Genomic DNA, 25,164 nt, shown 5'->3' with positions numbered 1-25,164 from the left:
CATAGTTCGCAGCGGGGCAATCGATTCCTTATCAAATTTATTTAAAATTTTTGTTTTGACGTCCAAGGAATGAGTTTTCTGTAAAACATTTCCTAATAAAGAAGTTGCTGCACTTTCCGTGCGACTCAAACCTTTGGACGCGGCCTTTTCCCGCGCTGCCTGGCCCCACCCCTAACCCCGCTGGCCCCGCCTCTAACCCCTTGGCTCCGCCCCCTCCATCATCTCCTTGTTGTGATTGAGCAGGCTCGCGCCGTGGCTCGAGCGGCCAGCCGCCCCTCTGCCTCGCGCGCATGCAGCAGAACGGCTCGAGCGGCGCGGACCGTACGCCGCCGCCGCCGCCCGGGACTCTCGGCCCGCCGCCGCCCGGGGACCGGCCGCTGCTCGGTCCGCTTCCCGCCGCCACCACCCGGGTGAGGCGCTTCATCCAGGAGCGGCGGACGCTGCCGCTGCCCCGGGTCATGGTGGTGTTCTCGGCGGCGGGGGACGCGGAGAAACCAGGCGACGCCCCTTCCGGTTCGGAGCCCACGGAGAACGAGGTCCGGAAGCCGGCGTCACCCCCGGGGAGCCTCCCCCGGGGCAAGCCGCCTCCCTCCCCGGGGAAGTCGGAGCAGGAGGTAGGCCGCCGCGGGGCTCTGACGGAGCCGCTGCTCCGCGGCTTTTACCTTCAAGCTAATAATAGCTTCTCTCTGCGAGGCGGTTCCTACCGGACTCTAATCCGGGGACTCCGTCCCCGCGCTGATTGGCCGGCGCCGTCACGTGGGCCCGCCCTCCCCAGCCCAAACACGGAAGTAATCCTCTTAGCGCTCCTGCAGGCCACGGCCGAGGAGATCAACCCCACCAGGAGATCCACATTCACCGCACAAACAAATGCCCATGGTTTCATCGCTCAATATAAGCTGGCGAGTGGTTTCTAGAATCATCCCTGCACAATAATTAGCATCAAGACCTTTGTTTGATATGTATTAAAGCTGTATTTGTAAACATGGCACTTACGTATGTATTTACAGGAAATAGAAGTTAAAAGTAGGTGCTCACACACCTCCGGGGTGGAGATCTTATTGGTGAGAATGAATAATCAGTAATGCGTCACCAGGAGAAGCTGGGTCTGCAGAGGAAGGAAGAGCAGGATCAGAAGTTTTTTTATAAATGAATGTGAATCAGCCACACAGGAAGTCTCGCTTCCAGCAGGAACCAGTGTGTGACATGTTAAACACGCCGGTTGTGCAGGTGAATTCTGGTTTCACTAATTGATCAAACCGGTGGTGAGACGATGGGTCATCAGAAACGCTCCGATAATCTCCCCGCCAGCCGGTGGGCGAAGGGTCTCGCTCATCGATGTGGCTCCACATTCTTACTGTCTTCCAGTTTCCTGAAGTGATCTCTCTGAACGTGGGCGGCACCTATTTCACCACTCGCCTGTCCACTCTGCGTCGCTATGACGACACCATGCTGTCAGCCATGTTCAGCGGGCGTCACCACATCCCGCGGGACGCAGAGGGCCGATTCTTCATCGATCGGGACGGGGCGTATTTTGGGTGAGGAACTCAGATGAAACCTTCTGCTGCTAGTGGGAGCAGGTGGAGGAACATCTAGATGGGTGGGGGTATGTCCTGGAGAGGAGACAAGTGAAGGTGAGCAGCAGCAAGACAGAGCACATGTGTGTGAATGAGAGGAACCAGAGTGGAGATGAAGAAGGTGGAGGAGTTTAAGTACTGAGGGTCAACAGTTCAGAGCCGTGGAGAGGAGGTGGAAAAAGGAGGATCAGAAAAAGATCAGGAAGGAGTCCATCAGAAGGACAGCACGTGGTAGATGTTTCGGAGATAAAGTCACACAGATGTTTGGACATGGACAGAGGAGGAATGGTGAAGCTCTGGGTAGAAGGAATCTGAGGTTGGAGCTGCCAGGCAGGAGGTCTGGAGGAAGACCAGAGAGGGGCTTTATGGATGGAGGAGAAGAAGACAGGAAGTTAGTCGGTTTTAGAAGAAAGGGTTGGATGGAGGCCAGGGATCGGATGTGGGAGCAGTTTCAAGAAGAAGATAGACTCTTCCCACAGAAAAGGCCTCAGGCCCACTTCCCCCACCATGAGTCCGACTCTGGCCGCCCATGGACCTGGTTCTGGAGGAAGGAGCAGCTTTATTCACACGTTCTGGTCCATTTTTCAGTGCAGTGATTAAGTGCTGCCTCTTACATAACTGCTGATGTCTGCATGTGTTTGTGCGTGCGTGCGTGCGTGCGTGTGTGTGTATATATATATGTATATATATACATATGTGTGTATTTATATCTGTGCTCGTGTCTGTTTGTTTATGCCTGCATTTGTATTTATATGTAGGCTTTTATTTATGCATGTGTGTGTGTATGTCTGTATGCTTTTATTTATGCACGCGTGTGTGTGTGTGTGTGTGTGTGTGTGTATGCCTTTATTTATGCATGTGTGTGTGTGTGTGCATGTGCACGTGCATGCGCACCTCCAGTCACTCTGATGTCACCCTTCATTGTGACAGTTTTTCTGCTCTCAGAGGAAACGGGCTGAAAATGTGCAACGGTCTGAAAATAATCCCCTCAGTTTGAAGTCCTCAGGTTGGACCAGCCTCACTTTGCTTTGTCCACTGGAAAGAGCAACAAAACCAGAACACACACACACACACACACACACAAATACACACACAACTAAGTGGACAAATCAAATTTGTCCACTCATCATCACATGGATGGATTATTCTTCCCATGGATCTTTATATACACACACACATATTGTCCCCTTTGAGGGACTGAAAAAGGGTGGTCTTCTCCTGTGAGTATGCTGAGGAGGATAATCAGACGAGAAGACCCCACAGAGTTAACTTAGCACAATGAATGGTGGTCTATAGTAACTGTAAGCATGCCTCAGCAGTATCGTAAGACGCAGAACTTCATCCCCACTGTGTGACGTGTCTCTCCAGGAGTTGGTGTGAAGATGAGAGTGGAACCTCAGGCTGGATCTCCATCCATAGGTCAGACTCATGTGATGATTGGTGGAGCAGCTGTTCAGGATCAGGTCCCATCACTCAATATGGTGCCTGTCAGTCAGGTCTTCTGGTCCGGTTTTAGGAAACCTCTGTCCCACCAGGTCCAGGTTTGGTGTGTGTGTGTGTGTATGTGTGATTGTGTGGTCAAATGTGGACTATTGTGATGAGTGTTGTGTCTAACTGGTGTCTCCTTCACATGATGTCCTCTGAGCTTCCTGTCACTAAGACCCGTGACCTCTCCACACACTTAATCAGTCCTCCATCTTCTCAAAGAGCCCAGGGTTTGGATCGGAGGAGCCTCGGAGGAATGAAGGACAACGTTCCATCAGAATGAAGTCAGACTGCCACTCATGATGATGCTACGTGGTCCTCATTGTTCTCCTTCACATTGTATCTCCACAGCGGTTTATCAGAGCAGAAGTTTTCAGGGCCTCTCAGAAAGTCTGTATGTTCTAAATCATTAATGCAGTCAGATCTTCTGGATGAATGCTTCAGGCGTTCGCCGCTCCTGTAAGACGTTAGTCTGTTCTGGAGGCCACAGAACAAGTCTGGTCCGCTGAAGCCTTCTTCCGGAAGATCAGGGTGCGTTCCACGGTAGCCTCCTGTCCTCCCCCGTCTGAGATGATCGAGTTTTCCTCATCAGGGAGGAACATCACGCACGGTCTCCTATGGACCCCGTGTTCAGGTCGTGTGTCTCCTTCCAAAGGGACATCTTGAACTTCCTCCGTGAAGGAGAGCTTCCTCGCAGGGAGCGGGTGCGAGCTGTGCACCGCGAGGCCCAGTTCTACGCCATCGGGCCCCTGCTGGACAGTCTGGAGGACACACAGCCCCTGACTGGCGAGAAGGTGCGGCAGGCCTTCCTGGACCTGCTGCCCTACTACAAAGGTAGATCCCTGGGCCGGGGAAGTTTCGGGCGGACCTCCTCTAACCACGAGCCCTTCTCTTCTGTCCCAGACAATCTGGAGCGCATCGTGGAGATCGCCAAGCTGAGGGCGATGCAGAAGAAGGCGCGCTTCGCCAAGCTGAAGATCTGCGTCTACAAGGAGGAGATGCCCATCACGCCGTACGAGCGGCCGCTCTTCAACTCGCTGCGCTTCGAGCGCTCGGACGGCGAGGCCAAGCTCTTCGAGCACCACTGCGAGGTGGACGTGTCCTTCGGGCCGTGGGAGGCCGTGGCCGACGTCTACGACCTTCTGCACTGCATCGTGGGCGACCTGGCGGAGCGCGGCATCGCGGCCGAGCAGCAGTGCATCGGCGTCTGCGACAAACATCTCATCAACCACTACTACTGCAAGAGGCCCATCTACGAGTTCAAGATCACCTGGTGGTGAGGCCGCGGTGGACCTTCCCCTCCAGGCACTGCCGGCTTTTCTCCAAGGTGGCGCCTTTTAGTTTGGCTTGTGTGTCAAATCTTCAGTTCCAGCACTTGGAAGGTCTGTGGACGTTCTCCTCCTCTCCCCCCAGCGTCTCCCCCCGGTGGCGGCAAGGCTCCCGGAGGGTGAGCCCCTCACGGGAAGGAGAGAGGGCTTTGGCCAGCCAGATGTTTAACAGTGTAGTACCAGGGCCACAAGTCTACAAGGAGCAGTCCACCGTCGTAGAGGAACCTTCATCCAGCAGTCAGAGGCCACATGCCGGACTGTGGTTGAAGTTCTTCATGTCAGGTTGTCAGGTCCTGGATCTCTTGAGTTGCTCCGGGTTCCTCTTGGTTCCTCTTGGGTCCTTTGGGTTCCTCTAGGTTCCTCTTGGGTCCTTTGGGTTCTTCCGGGTTCCTCCGAGCTTTGTTGCGTCATGAAGCCGTGAAGTTTGTTTTCCTTTAAAGAGAATTCCTGGCGTTGCTCCTCCACCTTTCTGCGCCGACGTCCTCCATTCTGTTTGTCCCGCCGACCTCCCCCTCCAGGCTGGAGATGCAGGTCCGACCGCATCCCGCTCACGGTCCGAAGACCAGCCTGCCGCGGGAGGGTCGATGAACTTTTGCCGCGGAAACGGGACCGCCCTCACCCGAGGACGTGAGGTCCGTCGGCGATCACCTCCACCTGGAGACCTGGATCTTCAGACTGATGTTCTGGTTTCTGTTGGACTCCATGGATCCATGTCCCGCCCCGCTAAGTGAAGCTAATGTGATGGTTGTGGCAGGTCGAAGCCCCGTCTTCTGTACCTGATGAGGTCTGAGCACCTTGTGATTGTAACCTCTCCTCCCTCGGCAACACCCCCCCCCCCCCCAATAAACCTGCTCATCACTTATCGATCGCTTATTGATCACCGTTATGTAATTCCTCCTGGTGACGTCATCAAACAATCTTTCTCCTCCACTTCTCTGCTTCCACGAGCTCTGGATCTCCACCCTTTCTTCCCTCCTTCACCCTACCTTCCTCCACTCTGCTGTCTCCACTTCATCTTCCATTCCTCACCTCCACCTCCCTAATAATATGAATACACTCTCATCCCTCCATTCCTCAACCCCACCATCCTCCCACAGATCCTCACCTTCCTTCATCTCCACAGATTTCTTACCTATACAAGAAGTCACTGGAGCCAATAATCAGTGCAATAATCAATAATGCCCTGTAATCCACGGGCCGTGGGGTGCAGCAGGTGTGGAGTGTTGGATGGCTCCAGGCGCGTAAGCTTCCATCAGCTTCAATCAGCTTCCATCAGGTTCCTTGCGATGTTCCAGATCTGGGAGTGTCAGCTGCAGGTCTGCCCTCAGCCTCCAAGAGCTCTGCTTCCGTGCTCCATCTTCATGAGAACATGTATGTTATATACACACACACGTCCTATACAACATGTATATTACACATGTCACATATAATGCGTATGCTCTATACACGTGCCCGGGGAGTCATGGTGAATTTATGTCCAAATCTTTTTGTCTTGACAATTGGACTTGAATGTCTTGGATTGAAAATGTTTTACCGCTCATCTAGCGAGGACCGGAACATCTTCCAGGACTCCATGCTCCATTTTCTATACAACATGTATGTTATAGAGACATGTTGGAAACTACATGTATGTTATACACATTTTTTTATAACATGTATTTATATACACATGTCAAATACAACGTGTATGTTATAACTCATATGTCAAATACAACATGCATATTCTTCATGAGAACATCTCACCTTAATGATCATTTCCTCTTACACACAACTTGTATATTAAAATATACACATGTTATATAATACATGTATGTTACATGCACATTATTCACAACATGTATGTTATACACATTTTAGATAGAACATCTAATCGATGCATGTTGCATACAACATGTCTATTAAATACGACCTGTATATTATTCACACATGTAATGTACAACATGTATGTTCCTTACAACATGTATGTTCTACGACCACGGCCTTGGAGGACAAGGACATGTCAAGGTCGTCCCAAGGACGTTGAACGTCAAGACGTTTTTATGAACACATTCAAAAGAAATTTCCTGGACTCACGTGATCTCACACACACATACACACACACACGTATGCAGCTGTAATAAACCTGTGTGTGTGTGGATCTTCGTCTAAACGGTGTATTGACCCTTTAATGCCCCCCCCCAAGCAGAGGGTGGAGGCAGGCGGCCGATGCTGAGGAGGAGAGGATGGAGGGGAGGAGGACCTAGACGCCGCTCCTGCTCTCCGTCTCCAGATCCGGTCGGTCAGAACAGAAGCTTCGAGAAGAGCCGGTGACATGAACCGGGGCCAGAGGCTGCTGCGCCAGGTAGGACGGACCCCGACCCCACTCACCCCCCGCCGCGGGGCGGATAAGACCCGGTTCATGTGTGCATCTGTTCGATGGAGGGTGGCGGGGGGGGGGGCGGGTTACATAACGCACCGATTCACGGATTCATCCGGGAGCAGCGCGTTTATGCCGGGACGGGAACAACCGGGAGGTTTTTTTTTTTTCCGGTAGACGTGACGGCGGAAGCAGCCCACCGGACCGGCGGACGGCGGGGCCCGGAGCCCCCCGAGCCGCGGAGCTCCGGAGCCCGGCGTCCCGGCGGCGGTTCCTGCGGGCCGCCGCGCTGCGTGAAAGGCAGCAACGGTAATAAGAGGCGGTTATTACTGTGATAACCTCCGTCTCCATGACAACGGGAAATCTCCAACCCGCAGATGCACCTGCCGCCAACCCCCCACGCACACACACACACACACACACACCTATCAGCTCCAGTCTGCCCCGAGAAGACGCTCCTTATGCAGGGCTGGAAGCAGCTTCTCCACGGTCCTTCTTCTTCTTCTTCTTCGAGGAGGTCACCATCCCTCCGCTTGTTCCTGGAGGACAAAATCTGAATCTGGAATCTAAGATGAAGATCAGCTTCCTCCAGCTGCCGGTTCATGTTAACTACCAGTCACGGACTGCTTAATAACCATGTCTGTGGAGGTTCTCAGTCATCCAGGTCTCGGCGAGTTCTTGTCGAAATTCAAGTCCACCTGCGGAGACAAAAAAGATTTCGACGTGATTTCCCATTAATAGCTAGTTCGTAAGATGTTGAGATGTTTGGCGGTGCCTCCTAAAGCCTGGAGGTGATCATGTCCGACCAGCAGAGGTCACCTGGACCCTCTGCTTCTCCTGAGGTCTGGCCTCTACTGAACCCCAGGAACCCTCTGACACAGAAGCAGCAGAACCCTGGTTCCCCGAGGTTCTGCAGGAAGGGTTTCAGTCCCGTGCACGTGACTGGATGTCCTCGGTGCAGAGACTCAACGTCCACCCTGAGGCTTTGGCGTGGATGTTTCTATGGAAACAGCTGATTTCTAATCCAGAGATTTCTCTAGAACCGCACACACACACACACACACACAAGGCTTCTCAATAAAAAGACTGACTAACCAGTTGTGATATTGTATCGCAGTAACTGAACTTGAGACTGGAGACCTGACTGCTTCACCTGGTCCTTCTGGTCCTCCTTGTCCATCTAGTCCTTTTGTTTCTCAGTTAAAGGACCTGAATCTGCTGCTGAAGGACATGAAGATGGCCGTTCATCTGTGAGCTCCTGGAAACAGTTTTGTGTGTGTGTGTTTTTTTATTGTGGAGTGCGTTGTGTAACCGCCCGTGAAGCCTTCCGCTCCATCAGGCTGAAGGTCTCGACAGTCGACTCTGAGCCGAGCGGTACGAAATCAACCGCCGACGTTCTCGCGTCCACGGCTCCAAACTCCACGTTCCCTCAGCGGGTAGCAGCCTCGGTCAGGGAGGTCTTCCCCGCGTAGAAACACTTTCTACAAAAGCTTGCGCTTCTCTTCTTCGGCCGATGAATGAATGGTGCAGTCTCTGGTCTGAGAACCTCCACAGATGTCACTGGTCGTCCTTCTGTTGTGACAGTATTTGCTTTTTTCTCTTGAAGACCCAGAAGGGTCCAAATGTCGTGATATCTGAGGTTCTACTCCAGAGCCTCCAGAGAGAAGATCAGACGTCCAGATGGCATCGAAGGCTCTCGATCTTGAAGATCTCGTCTTTGCTTGTTCTCCTCCGGTTCTCCTGGACTCAGCGCTTCCTGGCCTGGCCTTTACACAAAAAATAGCCGGGAATGTTCTCGTGATGTTCGTTCCCTGCCTCTTTGTCCCAGTGGACATCAGGTTCCACCGTTTCCCCTTCGGAGGCCCAGAGGGACGAGCTCGTGCTCCTGTGAGACAAGGCGTAGGGTGAACTGCTGCCGCGTGGGTGGCGGCGGCGGCGGAGAAGACCACCTGCGCCGCCCCGTGAGGACTCAGAGAAGGAGCCGTTGGCGTCACGCACCTAATCATAGCCTCCCGTGTCCCGGCGTGGCCCGACAGGAAGCAGCTGCCTGACGTCCGGCTAACCGAGGTTGGTCTTTATCTCCGCGACCCTCATTAACCCCGCCTTCAAGCGGCGAGGTCCAGGCTCGGAGCCACACCTGCTCTCCCTAAAGCCCTTCCCGAACAATGGCTCCTTAGCAACCGTAACCAAGCAGGTCTTTCAAGCCTGTTCTGGCACGATAAGATGGAGCCGCCCTCAGGAGCAGATGGTCCTCTCCCGTCCGAGAAGCCGCCCCCCCATTGGATCCGGATCTCGGTCTTCCTCGTTCGGACGAACCCGCGTCCGCCTCGCTTCTACCGCGCCCGGATCCATCGGCAGCTTCTGCGTCTTCTCTGGGTCTTGAGCTGAGGAACGCGGCTGAAAGAGCTCCTCCATCTTGTGAAACTTGTAGGTTCACGCCGTCATCTGACTCCACGTTGACCTGAAACATCAGACACGGCGGCGGACGGCGGTCGGTCACCGCGACCCCGTTTCTCGTCAGAAGAAGCCGAGAGGTGCTCCGAAGCCGAGGCCTCCTCCGGCTACATTGTGAGCGCTCGGTGGGCCGAGCTGCGCGTCGCCATGGCAACCAGCAGTGCCGGAGCGGCGATATTCCCCCGTGAGTGGAGCGGGGCGGCTTCGTAACCACGGCGATGGAGGCTCGGAGCGGGGGGGGGCACCTGCCTTTAGCCTCGTCGTCCAATCAGATTCCAGCACGCTCAGGTTCCTCCTGCCTTACATAGAGACCATCTGAGTCCAGGATCTACCACAGCCTCTCACTTGGAGTACTGGGAGTACAGTGAGTACTCTCAAAGTACTCCGTATTGTGCTGTGCTGAGCAGGAACAGTCACGGAGGCATTAGAACTCTGTTCCACCTCGGCTTTGGTGGAGCTGACGGAGCTGTCTGCTGCTCGTGTTGCTTCCCAAACAAGATGGCCGGGTGACCTGCTATGCTAGCATTAGCATGGCGGCGGAAGGTCCGGAGCAGATCCGTGGCTCGGCTCCAGTCTGCGGGGTTCAAAATGTTGGGGCAGCTGTGGTGGTCGATGGTGGCCGAAGTTCTGCGGGGTGAGCTCTGCTAGCATCAACAGGCTAGCAAACCCGCAAGGCTCAGTTTGGAAAGCTCCAGGCAGTGGCTTCATCTCGTTCTTCTTGAGTGCGATCCCCGCTGTGCTCCATCCGGTGACTTCTACCGCTGTACCTTCTGGCCTGGCTGTCTCAGGATCCTTTTCAGCGATCACAACCCTTACCTCGACCATCTACAGGGAGCTCAGTTGGTCATTTTGACTACGCAGAAGATCATGATGACGGGGTTACCTGGAGCTGACCGGGTCCAGCCTGGAGCGGCTGAGATGGAGATCATGGATGGTTATGTTCTCCTGTTGTTAAAATGTCACAGATCAGCAACCTGGGATGGACTAACCTCCACCTCCATCGTACTCCGTGAACTTTCATGATCCCTCTGGTTCTTCATTCTCTCGAGTGAATCCCACCAGGAGAAGGTTTTGGGGTGGACAACATTCCTGCAGACATGATGGTAAAGCGGGAAATCTGTAGGTCCTTCTGACTGAAGCCAACAGGACGAGGTTTCCTTCGTTTGTGATGTCATCTCGTGAAGGGACGTGATGTTCTGCTGAAACACCTTCTATCAGGAACCAACTCCCGCTCGGAGTCAGGTTCGGGTTCTCCTGCCCGCCAGTGCCTAAATTAGCCCCCTGTAGAACAAGCGTGTGAGGCAGCCGGAACATCTGAGGTTCAGTCCCGGGGCAGGATGGAGACCTTAACCGTTTTGTTGTGGCGCCGAAGCTCGTCCTTTTTCTTCCGGAAAAGTCTAAAGAACCGGGCGGATGAGCAGAACCTTCTGTAACCCGGCGCTTGTCCTCCTCCTTTGCTAACGGCGGCCGTGTTTCTTTCCCGCAGGCTTGAATCCAGAGAAGCTCGATGGAGCAAGATGTGGAGAGCCCAGCCACCGTCAGACCACCCAAGCTGCCCAAACAGGCCCGAGAGGACCTCCCCAAGCAGCTGGCGGCAATTGACCGAGCCAAGAGGATCCAGCGGTACGTCCAGAAAGACGGGAAGTGCAACGTCCACCACGGGAACGTGCGGGAGACGTACCGCTACCTCACGGACATTTTCACCACACTGGTGGACCTGAAATGGAGATTCAACCTCTTCATCTTTGTGTTGGTTTACACAGTGACATGGCTGTTCTTCGGCTTCATGTGGTGGTTGATCGCCTTCCTGCGGGGGGATCTGGACCACGTAGCGGACAGTAAGTGGACTCCGTGTGTCAATAACCTCAACGGCTTCGTGTCGGCCTTCCTGTTCTCCATCGAGACGGAGACCACCATCGGATATGGCTACAGAGTGATAACGGACAAATGCCCCGAGGGGATCGTGCTGCTGCTGGTCCAGTCGGTCCTGGGCTCCATCGTCAACGCCTTCATGGTCGGCTGCATGTTTGTCAAGATCTCGCAGCCCAAGAAACGAGCCGAGACCCTGGTGTTTTCCACCAACGCCGTCATCTCCATGAGAGACGGCCGGCTGTGCCTGATGTTCCGGGTAGGAGACCTGAGGAACTCGCACATTGTAGAGGCCTCCATCCGGGCCAAACTCATCAAGTCCAAGCAGACCAAGGAGGGCGAGTTCATCCCCCTCAACCAGACGGACATTAACGTGGGATACAACACCGGAGACGACCGGCTCTTTCTTGTGTCGCCGCTCATCATCTGTCACGAGATCAACCAGAGCAGCCCCTTCTGGGACATCTCTCAGGCCCACCTGGCCAAGGAGGAGGTGGAGATCGTGGTGATTCTGGAGGGCATGGTGGAGGCCACGGGTGAGTATCCGCCGCTGTCTGGGGGAAAAAAAAAACCCTCAAGAACCAGGGCTCTGAGATGTTTTTCTCGCCCTCATTATTTGCGTTTATTGATTTCGGTCCAAAGCGCTGCGCGTGAATTAGCGTCCCAAGGTTCTGGAGTCCGCCGCTAGGGGGTGCAGATATTCAGGATGATGTGACCTATCCGAAGGTCAGGTGAGGACGGGAGGACGTGGACGAAAACATACTTCCGGTATCCGCTCCGCGTTCAGGGCTGTCCCGGCTGTGGTCGGTCGAGAGGCCGGCCTCATCTCATTCGGACGAGAGTTAGGGCGCGGAACACCTGAAGGTCCGGTTACTGCAGCTTGTGCAGGAGATGTTTCGGGGCGGGTCGGTAAGGCTCCGTCCTCAAACGGTCGCGAGGTGGACGTTGACGAGGTCCAGAACAAGAACGGCAAGCAGAAGGGAGCAGGGAAAGGTTCCTGTCCTCCGCCCCGGAGGTTCCTGTCCTCCGCCGGCGTCCGGCTGAATGTGTCGTGATGTTGTCCAGGTATGACCTGTCAGGCCAGGAGCTCCTACGTCGGCAGCGAGATCAAGTGGGGCTACCGCTTCACCCCGGTCCTGACGCTGGAGGACGGCTTCTACGAGGTGGACTACAACAGGTTCCACGACATCTACGAGACCAACACGCCGGCCTGCAGCGCCAGGGAGCTGGCCGACATGAGCAGCCGAGCACGCCTGCCCCTCACCTGGTCGCTCGCCAGCAGGCTGAGCCAGCAGGGGCTGCCCGAGTCCGAGCAGGAGGGTCCGGACACGCAGAAGAACCGGGAGCCCGAGAGGAACGGCGAGGTGGCCAACATGGAGAGCGAGTCCAAGGTGTAGGCGGATGTCGGCCCGAGCCGAGGAGGACGGGCGGGTCCTCGGACGTGAGCCGATTTATCTCAGTGGGTTCGACCCCCCCCCACCCCCCCCACCCCCTCATACCCTCCACCACCCGCCCCAGAAGCCCAACACGTCCGGTCTCCTGACCCGGCCTGCATGTTCCACGCACAAGGCGATGTCCCGACGAGATCCCTCCTATTTTTTCTATCAGATATTCTTAGGGGCATTTGCAGAAGTATTTTTGTACATAGCGTTTCCAATGACGGATGGTCGTGTGGATATCTGCCGGACGTTTGATTCCGAAGATCTCGGCTAGTCGTGTAGATGTTCTCTGCCTTACTGGATGTACAAAGCTTTGGTTCTCCAGACTTATATTAGCATGTGTGAGCGCCGCCGTTTATCTCCTACCGTGTAAATACCCTCCGAAGATGCAAACCAGTCGAGACCGGCGATGAGTTCTTCCCCAAACGGTAGATGTTCCTCGGAGTCCTTCACGCCTGGACGCCTTGAGAAGCCCGGTGACTCCGGCCCTTTAACCTTCTCCCTGTCACTTCTGCACAGCGAAGGAATCTATTGTCGCCGTCACGTGTCACCCAGAAGTATCTACTCAATAAATGCTCAAAGAAACGCCTGCTGCTCTTTCTTGCCTCGGACGGTCCGCGTCGGCGAGGAGACGGTAGAACCTTCTCCGTCTGATCGTGCTTATAACCTCGGCGAAACCCGACGTAGCGTCGATCGCCGCCAGAAGTTCTCCCGTGTCCTGCTGGTGCTCAACAGTGTGATATATTCCAAAATAAAGGTCAGAAAGTAAACATCTCAAATGGGGGGGTGGAGGTTCACACGGGGGTCTGACCATCTGACCCTTCGCCTGCTCCATTAGTATCTTCTACTACTTCCACATCGTGATGAACCTTCTGGAAGCACAGCTGAAGTGATAGTGTTTAAAAATAAAACGTGCAGTGCTGATACTTCTGCTCGGACTTGTTCTGAACTTTAGAAGACGCAGCTGCTCGGGGTTTATCTGACTTCCTCACTTCTCCGCCGCTAACATCTGATCTTCAACCGAGGAGCCGCAGTAGTCTGGATGCAGCAGGTCCGTCCGGAGATCTTCCCTCCGTTACAGGTTCCTGAAGAGGTCTTCCAGAGAGGACTCGGTCGCTGGAGAACGACAGGTGACACTGGACTCGGGCCTCCAGAGACTCGTGGTTTATTCACACACAAAAAAAAACAAACAAATGTAGTTCAGACCTTGAGTTCTAGTTTGGAGAGCCAGGTGTTTCCTGGTTTATTTCCATTAATCATGTTAGTGTTGAAATGCTAAAACACACCAAATACTTGATATTCAAAGTGTCAAATGAACCGAACTCTTGGGTTTTTCCGCGACATCTTCCAAACAGGTTTGAAATGGTTGTTCCCCTGGGGAGCCGCTGCCCCCTGCAGGCCTGGAGGGGAGCCTCGCACCGTAGCGCCAAGTACTTTTTCTTTTTGAAATACCGGCGGAGAAAAGTGTGTCTGTACTTGTTCGATCCTCCCCCAAAGCAGCCAAGTGATATTTCTTCCCTTCACCATATTATTTATTTATTACCATGCCATCGTTCCATTTAAAATTCCTGTTAAAAGTAAACCGGTTTACAAATGTATTTAAAAACATATACAAAGCAAATAAAGTGCTTATCCAAACTTATTTTGCCGTAAATCTTAAACATAATTAATAACTTTATGTTTTTAATTTGGTGCACTTAAAACATTTGAAGAAGTCGAAGCTTTACTCCAACCCTAGTGGCATTGGCAATGGTACGAATATTAACACGTATTAATAGCAATACCATCATCGTTGACATGATTATGAATCATAATTAAACACATTAATCAATACTGTTAACAGTATACATTGATATTATTATTAATGATAGTTGTCAAAGTGCCATCCAAAGCAGAGATTCCGAGGCCGAGCGTCACGCAGGAGCTTTCTGACCTCCTGTTTTACAATAAAACGGCGGGTTTTATCGCCGTGAGCCGTCCAATAATCCATCCGGTGAAGGCGCCGCTTTCAATGTTCAGGTAAGAATTGTGTTCCCAGTACATTTACCAATGTGTGCTATAAATGAATGCATTTGTTGATTATTAGCCCGCTAGCTGTTAGTGTTAGCCATTGACAATGGTTGTTAGCTTGATGGCTATTTGCTCGTTGTCATTTACTTGCTTGTGACCCTGCTATTATTTTGTTGGATATTAGTTTTCTGTCAACGACCACTGATAGCTTGATAGCTAGTATCTTGGTAATGGCTGCTTTTGTTGGCTTGTAAGATATCCACTTGCTATTAGCTGTTTTCGCTACCTTCCTAACTATTAATCACTACTGCTTGCGATCATTAGCTTGTTAGCTATTTGCTTGCTTATTGGCAACAGACAGATAGACTATGACATCAAGACTAGCATGCCCTAAGCGTGATAGCACTAGCATTAGCCTACCGCTCCCGGAGCCAAGCGGGACATTGGTTAGCACTGGAGCAGCTAATTAGCATCTGCAGATACTGAGCGGAATTCATGCGAGACTTGAATTTGTCAAGAAAAGAAACTTTAGTCTTTTTCAATAAGCTGATACTCAGCCACTCCTTTTTTTAAAAAAATGTCTTAAAATGTTTGCATAAGTGACTTTTAACATTGAATATTTGCCTGTCACCCAAACCACTCAATTACCTTAGAATATCTGCTACATTTGGAGACTTAAGATCCCGATCTTTCCTCTGAACCATGCAGATGGTGACCCATAACCGAGAGGTTTCTGAGGTCGTGGTCGTGACATCATCTCCTCCATGTTGATTACAGTTACATCCGACATTCCCTTTGAGTTCATGCTGAGCAGGTAATGCGGACAGCATAAGTGGTGACTAAAATCAGGTCGCCGCTAACTGTAGCCCTGGCGGGAGTGACTTCCTGCGTGGACAGGAAGTGGGTGGAGTGTCGGATGAAGACGCATGGAGTGTTTTCCTTTTTGAAAGCTGTGTGTTTAGTCCTGTCTTAGCTGTTAAGTTTGTTTTCTTTTGTAGCTTGTGAATGAGTTGGACATTTGAAAGGAGCCACGAGACTCCGGGCCGCCCCGGCCGTCAGCCGGCGAACACCTGCGGGGGGTTTTGACGGGAGGGCGGGCGGTTGTTATCGGGCGGCGGCAGAAGGTCCAGAGGGAACCTCCTCAGGGCGTCGCCGACCTCCCGCTCCACGGCCCGAGGCCAGGACAGCAGCTCGGCCTGCAGGCTTTGCGCCGCCTCCGTCAGCGCCTCCTGGCGGTCGCTGAGCCCCGAGAGCAGCTCCAGGTTGTGGTTGAGCTGCGCCAGCGCGGGGTGGGCGGCGCCCGGAAGGGGACCCGCCGGGGGCCGGTCCCCCTCGGGGTCCGCCTGCCGCGGAGAAGCCTGGCCGGACATGTAGCGCTCAAACTCCTCCGGGGAGAGGTTGAGCGACTGGGCGTCCAGCTTCTCGATGAAGGCGGTGGCGCAGCACTGAAAGAGGGCAGAAGAAGAGGAGGAGTTAGCGTGATGGGACGAGGAAGAGGTTAAATCGCTGCAGGTTCCCGCTCAGGGCTCACAGCCTGTCCCTCCATCTCCTTCAGATCCGACGGTCTCAGGAGGACCCGTCCTCCAATCCTTCCTGACTTCCTCTGATAATGAGCTGCAGGTTGCTTCTCAGATTTTTAGTCGCTGCTGATTTATAATCCACGTCCTGTTTACCTTCCTTCCCGTTTCTAGATGTTCTTCACATCCTTCACCTCGTGCCTGTCAGTCATTTCCTGCCTTTCTTTGGACGTTTGGATCATTTCACATCCTTTTGTGCTAAACTGAGGGCTGCTTTTCTGCTCGGGTGTCTTTATGGTCTACACGTCCCTCTGGTAGATGATTTCTGGATCCTCCTTGATCAGGATCTCCAACGTTACCGCTGAGTCTCAGTTCTGTGGAGTCCCTATATTCAGTGAAGCTACAGCTGCACTTCCAGCATGGACGGCTGAAGCAAAGGCATTCTTATCATATTGTTATTACAATATTATTATGACATATTTTAAGTTTGAACCCTGAACTGCGGACGGACAACAGGTCTGGCTCCAGTACAGATGTTTAGAACCAAGTCCGGAACGAAGGTGGAGACGCACCAGGTTTGTGAAGTAGTAGCCGTCCTCTCCGGTCATCAGCCTGCTGGGGTTACAGAAGCGTGTGATGTACTGGATGTTGGACTGCAGGCGAGGAGGGTTGGCCTTCAGCACGATGTAGATGAGGGCCGGCAGGAAGTCGTCGGCGGAGGCCGGCTCCTTCTTGGTGATCCGGATGGCGCTGAAGATGTGTTTGCTGCAGCGGGTGATGCAGGCCAGCTTGTCTCGGGGAACCCTCTTGGAGTCCATCTCAATGATGTCTGGAAGGAATCGTCAGATGAGATCGGACGTTCTCTGCCGCATCTCCGAAAACCTGAGCGCTCTCCTCCTGATCTGTGAGGAACTTCTGCTGCTCTCTGATAGAATTCCATCTCCAGCTATGCTTCGGTTTCAAACGCGCCGTTTGCCCCCTCGGCTCGCGACGGACCCACTGCGCTAGCCAGACGTCGGTTCTCCTGCTCCCGCTGAGGTTCTAGAGTCAACGCAGTGAAGGTCGATGTTCCCCACCTGTTATGGCTCTGACCACGTTCTCCGACACCTGAGGGATTTCTTCGTCCATGGAGACACACAACATCTGGATGGTCACCCAGTGCAGCGCCCTGCAACACAGAGGACAAGATGTCATGGAGAAACATTGAAATGAGGTGTGTGAAAGGACGTCCAGGAGAAAGGTCCTCTTGTACAAAGATCTTCTTAGTCGTGCTCTGAACAAATACCGCTGGTGCGCGAGGGAGTCGCGCATTGTACGAGCTACACTGCTTTACGGGTGGGACCGGAGCTCCGGGCCGGCAAAGACCCAGCGCTGTTCCGGAGCCCTTGACTCGGACAGTCTGGGGGAAACCAAAGCGGAGGACGCGGAGCCTCACCTGATCCTGTTCTGGGTGCTCAGATCCTTCTTCTCGTCATCCGTGGTTTCGGGACAGAAGACGCTCTTGTACAGCCGGGTCATGATGTACTTCTCCACCTGGTCCATCACCTGCTCCACCGACTCAGACGAACCTGGAGGTCATTTATCGGTCAGAAGAAAAGGTCCGGTGTGCCCCCCCCCCCCACCCCCACCCCCCACCTTCAAGTACCAACCCTTAAAGTGGGTCATCAGGCGGTCGGCCAGGTTCTGGTAGAAGTCCTGCACGCACTCCGACAGCTCGTCCGCCCCCAGATCCTGCAAAGAACCGGCGTTTTGGATGACGACGTTGTGATTCACGCGGACGTCAAAGTTCATCGGGATCTATCCGAGGACCTTCTTGCCGGACATGTTGATGAGAAAGGAGCGGCACTGCTTGTGGATCTCCCGCCCAGGTTTCTGGAGGCTTTTCAAGAAATCCACAAAGTCCCTTGACACTTGGTCCGTGTCGAAGCTGGCGTGACGGCTGGCCGACGGACTGGGCGTCTTTCCCTCGGGAGCTTCTGCGCCAGGAGATACAAATGGTTGGAGGTGGAGCAAAAAAAAAAAAAAAAAAAAAAAAAACATTGCTCTGCCTCTGGGAACGTCTAATGTTTTATTAAAATCTGCTGGCGCCGACTCTTGCAGAAACACAGAGGCAGGAAGCTGCCGACGCCCTCCACCTGTTAGCATGCTAACGTTAGCTACTAGCATCAACCGCAGAGCAGAGTTTTACAAACGGAGGACGAGATCGGTCATGAAATAGGCCCGACGCGATTCCGGGCTCTCCGGGGTAAGAAGCCGATGTTCTCAATGTGTCCACGGATGAGCCTCGCAGAGAGAGACGCTGTCAGCACGGGGTTCTTCATGCCACGTCATGTGACTCTGATGGGCCGTCTCCTCGGGGGACATCGCTCCTTTTAGACTCGGTGACCTGATTAGATCCTGAAAGGAGGTCGGACCCCCCGGAGACCAGCCGATACCAGGGTACTCCACGCTATATTTGTCAGTGTGTGTGTGTGTGTGTGTGTGTGAGGTTCTTTTTAGGAGTGACCAGGATGGATAGGATCAGGAATGAGTCTATCAGAGGGACGGCACATGTTAGATGTTTTGGAGAGAAGGTCAGAGAAGCCAGACTGAGATGGTTGGGTCATAGACAGAGGAGGGATGGAGAATATATCGGTAGACGGATGCTGGAATTGGAGCTTCCAGACCAAAGAGAAGATTTATGGATGTAGTGAGAGAGGATATGAGGGTAGTTGGTGTGAGAGAGGAGGATACAGAGAATAGGGTTAGATGGAGAAGGTGGAAAGAGAAAATCCAATAGGAGAAGAAGAAGAGTGTGTGTGTGTGTGTGTGAGATGACTAAGGAACTGAACACGGCCCCCCATCAGTTTAAAATCCAGGAGGTCTCCAGCATTGTGTGCCTGATTGTAGAGGAGGACCTTCTGAGGTGTGTGTGATGTCACTGTACCTTTCCTGGGAGCGGTGCGTGATGACGGGCTGAAGAACTTCTTTACAGTCGTGACTTTCCGCGTCTTCTCGTTGGTTTTTTTCTCCTCAAACTTGGAGAAGGGCCCCAGAGAGGGCGGAGCCTGGGGCGGGGGGGCCGGGGCCGGGGTCTGACTGCTGGCGTACGCCGCCTCCTCCTCCCGCTGCAGCCTGGATAGCACCGGTCACAGCCGATCAGTGTGTGGTCCTCAAACACAACCAGAACTTCAAAAAAACATCACCCCGACGTGAAGATAGCGACCTTCTCGCCTGGAGCCACGCCTGCTCACATGACCTTCTCACATGACCGGACCCACGGCAGCCTAAACCGTTTGGGCCGCCGGGGAGGAGCTGATCATCTTGAGTAGGTGTCCTCAAGACCTTCATCCAGGACAGGACAGGTAGCTTCTAACTGCCATCCATCACTGTCTGGGTGGGGGGACAACTAACAAGATACTCCCCCCTTGTATTGCATAACTGCAGGCTGTGCTCTCCCTGTGTCTGCAGAGCATCCCTGTGGTGAAGGTCCAGGGACGTCAGATCCTGATCCCCTTCTGGCTTCACAGAGTGTGACGGTGGAGGATGGAGGACTCGGAGCGGCAGCTGGGCAGACACCGGAGGAAGGCTTCCCGCTCAGCTGCGGCTCACACACACACACACACACACACACACACACACACACCTCATCTATCAATCCACGTGAGATGTTCTGCTGAGAGCAATGGGGAACGCAGAGGGTTCTGCACAGAGAAAATGGCCTCATGGAAGCCACGGCTGGAGCTGCACGCTCAGGCTGTCACAGAGGACCACACAGGAAATATCTAGAAGCTGCTGTTTGTTTTGGCGTATACACACGCACACACACACACACACAAACACACACACATGCACACACAACCAAGGGCATGAATTATTTCTGACTTGACTGTACACACACACACACACAAAATTGTCAAGCCTGCAATTCTTAATACCCCTGGGATATGATTTTATATAGATGTGTGTGTGTGTGTGTGTATATACACACACACACACACACACACCTGTGTAGATAGTGGGGGTTCAGGTGCCTCCTGTTGATGTGCCATTGAGCAAGGCACTGCCCTCACACTGCCCCCAGGCATCCACCTTACTGTGTCACCTCTCCATTGATGCTTGTGTGTGTGTGTGTGTGTGTGTGTGTGTGTGTTTTCCAGGTGGTGCCTCCTTACTTCTCGGCCAGGGCCCAGTCGTCCTGGATCTGCTTCTGCCGGACGCGCTGGTACTCCTCCCTCCAGCACTTGGAGCACAGGCCCTGCCAGGCCGCGTTGCCATAGTAACCACATCCCTTCTTGCACAGCAGGTCCGACTGGTCCACGTGGATCCCGCGCCGTTCCGTGCGCTGACTCATGGCGCCGCGGGACGACCTGGAACGACCACGGGCCAATCAATAACTGAAGCTCCAGGATCTAACCGCTTTGCACGCGCGCCCTCCTTGTGATCCTGACGCCGGCTTCAAGAGGTCCACGTCAGGTTTGGATCCTGAAGCCTCCACAGACGTGTGAATTCTACCAGGAGACCTTCGAGATGTTCCTGCACGAGGAGCAAGGCCTTCGACCCTCAGACGCACACAGAACCTCCTTGTCAGGACGAAGACCCTCGGAAATGACACGACACCTATCAACATCTCCCAGCGTCCAAACCAGATGTTCTACTGTCGTTCAAAGGTGGTTTTACATCCAACACGGAATATATACTTTGCAACGTAACATCTCCCGCCTGGAGAACCAGAGGGTGGATCCAGAACCTCCTGCTCCCACTCAGACCAGGTTACACCTGGTCCTCCTTCAGCCCGTCCACAGCATCTACCCAACCAGCAGCAGGTCCAGAAGCAGTGCAGGAACCTGACCCTGAGGAGACCAGGACAGCTGGACCTGCTGTGTGTAGAACCTGCAGGCCGAGGATCTGAAGGACACCTTTGGAGAAGCACTTTTCTCTTAGGAAACCTGCTGAAACAGTGGTCAGCTGACCGCGGGGGACATGTCCTCAGTAACCATGGCAACAGGGACCTTCGGGAATACCTCCGGCCGTTTGACAGCTACGCGTTGCCCGGTGACGATCACCGGACGATATATCATGGGAAACTCGTCCCTCCGTTCCCGGTTCCGGTTCCCCCTCGGGGAGGACACCGGCCCGGTCACCGGAAACCGTCTCCGTTCCCGCTTTTCCTCGGGAGACGTGCGTTTTGTGGTGCGGGTTTCTTCCTCCCGGAGCCCCCTCCCGCCTGCGGGTTCGGTACCGACGGCCGACACTCACCGACGAGCTGCAGCCGACCGGGAGAGGAGCGGCTCCGCTGCTGTTCCGCTGTAGACGGTCACGTGACTGTCGTCGTCTTGAAGATACCGGAAGTTGACGGCATGACGTCACTCGCAGGGCGTCGCCGGGGGAGGACACGCAGCAACCACCCCCCCACCCACCCCACCCCCGTGTACGCGCCTCGTATGGAGCCGTGCGTTTGCAGTTGGTCACGAATCGTGCGGGTTGTGTGCGTGTGAACGAGTAAGGGGCGGGGCTTCATTCGGACGGGCCAGCTGTCAATCATCCACATGGCCCGCCTCTACATGGCGCTCCTGTGGGCGGAGCTTGTAGCCGTGGACGGACGCTTGGAGAACACGCTGCCCTTTACCCTCACACACACACACTCACTCAATCACTCACTCACACACACATCATGATCGTGACGGGTCGCAGCTTGTGCCTGCCGTCTGTGTCCACAGTGCAGGAGCTGTTCTTGGTGGCCCGGGACGCCGGTGCCGTCCCGGACGTGTCCCTGGACCCGGTGCTTTGCTCCTTCCTGTCCCCGGACTCGTCCGCCGCCCTGCGCCACCACCACCTGCTGCTGAGGCGCGGCCTGGGGCCCGAGCTGGGGCCCCGCTTTACCCGGGGCCTGGGGGACCGGCTGGGGGCCCAAAGGGTCGCCCTCGGGGGGGTCGGGGTGGTGGCCCTGGCCCTGGCCCTGCTCTTTGACCAGGTGGCCCTACAGGTCAGTGTGTGTGTGTGTGTGTGTGTTGTTGTTGAAATCTTCTTGTCGTGGCAACTGCACCGAAGTTTCATCACTTGGAGACGTTTCACCCTCATCTGAGAGGCTTCTACCGTGAACTGGATGACGGAGAACCTCCACAAACGTGTGTGTGTGTGTGTGTGTGTGTGTGTGTGTTTTTCTCCAGTGGTTCCAGCTGTGGTGTGGCTGGTTGTGATGAAGCTGAAGGTGTTCTTCAGACCTCCTCCTCTGAGGATTGGGGTCTGCTGACTAGCCCCGTGGATGTTTGATAGCGCAGTGTGAAAGTGCAAGGTCCACGTGCGGCATCCTCTCTGGAGGTCAGGGGTCAACTCTGTCTGCTCCTCCAGGTCAGAGGTCAAGGGTCAGCAGAGGGAGGTCCGTCGCCAAGGAGGCCACCGTGGAAGACCCTCTTTGGCATCAGCGCGACCTCCAGGATCGGCCGGATCTGTTCCAGCTACCTGACCCGGGTCCCCGCCGTTGCCAACGACCCCGAGGCCATGGCCGAGACCAGCGAGCTCCACGACACCTGGCTGAAGCTGGAGCTTCTGGACCACTATGAGAGGATGACCACCAGGAAGAGGATGAGCTCCATCGCCCTGCAGCAGTGGCTGACCGGAGCCGCCCTGCACCTTCACCTGAGGATACACCAGGTACACACACACACACACATTCGTCTGAGGGTACACCGGGTACACACTGTTGAAGGAAAAACCTTACCCAGTCTAGTTCCAAGTTAGCTGAGGTGATGCAGGTTTGTTGGAGTTCCAGGTTTTGGTGATCCTGCAGAGCCAGAGTGTGTCTAAGACCAGAGACGCCCTCTGAATGCAGGGCCAGAGAACAGGTAGTCCCTCTCCTTCGTGACCCTGCAGATGGATCACAAATAGATCGTATAGATCAGTGTTTCCCAACCACCGAGTGAGCCGTGAGAGATCATCACGTGTGCCGTGGAAGAATTCACACTTTCACCCGATTGGTACAAAAATACTGTGTCTTGACAGGTGTGTGTATGTGAGCAACGTGCAGTGAGAGGCAAAACACTTACCGTAAATTCTGGCATATAACCCGCTACTATTTTCACATGCTTTGAGAACTGCGGCTTTTACAACAATGCGGCTAATTTTTTGGATTCTTATAGGGTAATTACTGTCGCTTCCTTCCGCCAACACCGTCACAGTGGGGAAAAAAAAAAAACACTTGCATTTACAATAATTCTTCAGATCAGCCGTCATGAAAAAGATGTGCAGAAATGCATTTGAAGCAGCTTTTCAATTTGAAAGTGATCAGTCTGGCTGTCCAAGAAGGAAATAGAGCTGCTGTACAGAAGTTTGGCATCTTTTCTGAAAAAAAAAAAAGCATTTCTATTATGTAGTTGTAGATGTTATCGTCATTTATTCAATTAAAGGTTTAAAAAAAAAAAAAAAGATTCCTGTAACATCTTGCTGCATTAATATCATGTTTCAACTAGGACACCTGTGGCTTATTTATGTACAATTTATTTTGTCTTTTAAAAATTAGTAGATGCAGCCTCTATATAGGTGTGCTCTTTAGTCCGGAATTTACAGTAAATACTCGTCTAGTAGATGACCACAGGTAGTGGATGAAGCTGTGGATCCACCTGCTGCTGCTCAAACAGCAGACGAATCAGTGATACTTCCAGTGAGACAGCGGCAGTGATAAAGCCATGGAGAAATATTTTAAATAAAAAGTACTCAATCAAGACCTTCTGGTCCTGGAGAACATTCTGACCCAGATGAAGGCCCAAGTATGAGTAGCGGTCAGAAGAAAGTAAAAATGGTGAGCTCAAGACAATACGATGAAAGTTAGATTGCGTTTGGATTCACTTTTACTGGCGAATCCACTGGGCTGACTCAAAAAGTGCGGTGGTTCTAAGCAAACTTAAAGGCCACCTCTAAACTAAACCGTTTCAAGATAAGAACACAAACTATTTAATTCATGTGTGTAAGCAGACAGACAAAGCTCTGAAAACTAGCTACAAAGTTGCTGAACTCATGGCTAAATCCAAACAGCCGCACACCGTGGCAGAGACATTAATACTACCTGCCTGCAAAATCAGTAGAAAGTAGAAATGAGTAGAAATGCTCTGCCCTGGTTAAAGTCTCGCCTCTTGAATAATATCATTTCCAGATGACATGTCTGCAGACACTGAAAAGAGTATTCTGGAAAAATTGCACATCAGTGGAAAATTTGCATTGCAACATGACGAATCAGTATTAGATATATTAGATTTCACACTGAATCAGTGAATTGAGACTACATTTTCATTTAAGTTCATTAAATCTTTTTGACATATTTATTTGGTGGTAGTCTAATGTAAAATAAGTGACGTGGCTCACATAAGGTTCCGCTCTCCAGGTCCGCCTCCACTCGGTCCCAGTGGGATCGGCCGAGTCCCTGCGTCTGTCCTACAAGACGGCTTATGGTCGTCTGGTCCAGGTCTTCACCTCCTACCTCCGCAGGAACATCCAGGAGACGGCAGCTCCGGCCCCGGCTCCTCGTGGACCATCCCGAGGGAACGTGACCGGTTCCTCGTGCTCAGCTCCGCGCTCCTTCAACGTTAGCCGGGTCGGGCCGGGGGTCCTGCCCCTCCCTGCGAGCGGAGGCGGGAGGCTTTGTGGAGCCCGGGGAGAAAACCTCGGGGACAAGGAGGAGGGCCTGCTGGTCATCGAGCCGTGGAGGAACGTCAGTCACCGGGTCCACCACCGCCCCTGTCAGTCCCCGGCCATTCAGGAGGCCCTGGTGTCCAGGATCATGCAGGCCCAGGACCTCCAGCGCAACAGGGACTTCTTCCTCTATCCGGAGCAGGTTCTTCAGCAGCTGCTCGAGCAGAGGGACGACTTCCTGCTGGAGACCAACTGGACCCGGGTCTCAGGGTGGGGGTCAGGCGCCCGGACCCAGGACTCCACCTGAGGGCTCCTGAGATCCGGAAGAAGGTCTTCTGCCGACTTTCGGAGGGGAGGGGGACACATGGAATGAGTGATGTGGAGATGGGATTCATATTTGATCCATATTTGACTCACCTGGACCGGGCCGGACGAGCCGGGCTGTGATTGGTCAGTGAAGTAGGTCCCGGAAGTGGCAACTCATTGAAAATAAAGAGGTAAAAATCAACCAGGTGCTTAAAAAAACAA

General features: G+C 53.5%; 4 protein-coding genes across 8 annotated transcripts; 3 read left to right on the top strand and 1 right to left on the bottom strand.

Moving 5' to 3' along the window:
• The first annotated feature begins 218 nt into the window (after positions 1–218).
• Positions 219–5,249, top strand: kctd7 (potassium channel tetramerization domain containing 7). 3 transcript variants are annotated; one of them, XM_086161017.1, is made up of 6 exons: positions 219–614; positions 1,366–1,535; positions 2,943–2,993; positions 3,715–3,893; positions 3,963–4,386; positions 4,473–5,249. In XM_086161017.1, exons 1-5 carry the CDS (start codon positions 291–293, stop codon positions 4,337–4,339), a joined length of 1,101 nt encoding a protein of 366 aa, XP_086017143.1. In that variant the 5' UTR covers positions 219–290; the 3' UTR covers positions 4,340–4,386; positions 4,473–5,249. The 3 variants fall into 3 exon arrangements, with proteins under 3 accessions (XP_086017143.1, XP_086017142.1, XP_086017144.1); XM_086161016.1 differs by having other exon boundaries at positions 3,963–5,249; XM_086161018.1 differs by lacking the exon at positions 2,943–2,993 and having other exon boundaries at positions 3,963–5,249.
• Positions 5,250–5,390: 141 nt separating this feature from the next.
• Positions 5,391–13,090, top strand: LOC147226577 (G protein-activated inward rectifier potassium channel 2-like). 3 transcript variants are annotated; one of them, XM_086161014.1, is made up of 5 exons: positions 5,391–5,758; positions 6,570–6,728; positions 10,684–10,820; positions 10,961–11,602; positions 12,132–13,090. In XM_086161014.1, exons 3-5 carry the CDS (start codon positions 10,715–10,717, stop codon positions 12,461–12,463), a joined length of 1,080 nt encoding a protein of 359 aa, XP_086017140.1. In that variant the 5' UTR covers positions 5,391–5,758; positions 6,570–6,728; positions 10,684–10,714; the 3' UTR covers positions 12,464–13,090. The 3 variants fall into 3 exon arrangements, with proteins under 3 accessions (XP_086017140.1, XP_086017138.1, XP_086017137.1); XM_086161012.1 differs by having other exon boundaries at positions 6,573–6,728; positions 10,684–11,602; XM_086161011.1 differs by having other exon boundaries at positions 10,684–11,602.
• Positions 13,091–14,015: 925 nt separating this feature from the next.
• Positions 14,016–21,406, bottom strand: rabgef1 (RAB guanine nucleotide exchange factor (GEF) 1). Its single transcript, XM_086161010.1, has 9 exons — positions 21,271–21,406; positions 20,187–20,381; positions 18,959–19,146; positions 17,842–18,008; positions 17,682–17,763; positions 17,468–17,600; positions 17,109–17,200; positions 16,605–16,861; positions 14,016–15,960 (listed from the first exon to the last, which is right to left on the bottom strand). Exons 2-9 carry the CDS (start codon positions 20,363–20,365, stop codon positions 15,571–15,573), a joined length of 1,488 nt encoding a protein of 495 aa, XP_086017136.1. The 5' UTR covers positions 20,366–20,381; positions 21,271–21,406; the 3' UTR covers positions 14,016–15,570.
• Positions 21,407–21,497: 91 nt separating this feature from the next.
• On the top strand, positions 21,498–25,131 carry LOC147226575 (uncharacterized). Its single transcript, XM_086161015.1, has 3 exons — positions 21,498–21,997; positions 22,363–22,665; positions 24,389–25,131. The coding sequence occupies exons 1-3, from the start codon at positions 21,686–21,688 to the stop codon at positions 24,941–24,943; spliced, it is 1,170 nt and encodes a 389-aa protein (XP_086017141.1). The 5' UTR covers positions 21,498–21,685; the 3' UTR covers positions 24,944–25,131.
• Positions 25,132–25,164: the final 33 nt, after the last annotated feature.

Source organism: Fistularia commersonii, chromosome 15 (genome assembly GCF_037954325.1).
Source record: "Fistularia commersonii isolate RoL2024-O1a breed Wild chromosome 15, RoL_Fcom_v1.0, whole genome shotgun sequence".
NCBI classification, from domain to species: Eukaryota; Metazoa; Chordata; class Actinopteri; order Syngnathiformes; family Fistulariidae; genus Fistularia; species Fistularia commersonii.
The sequence above is the reverse complement of the archived record's forward strand: the minus strand, read 5'-3'. Positions and strand labels throughout refer to the sequence as shown.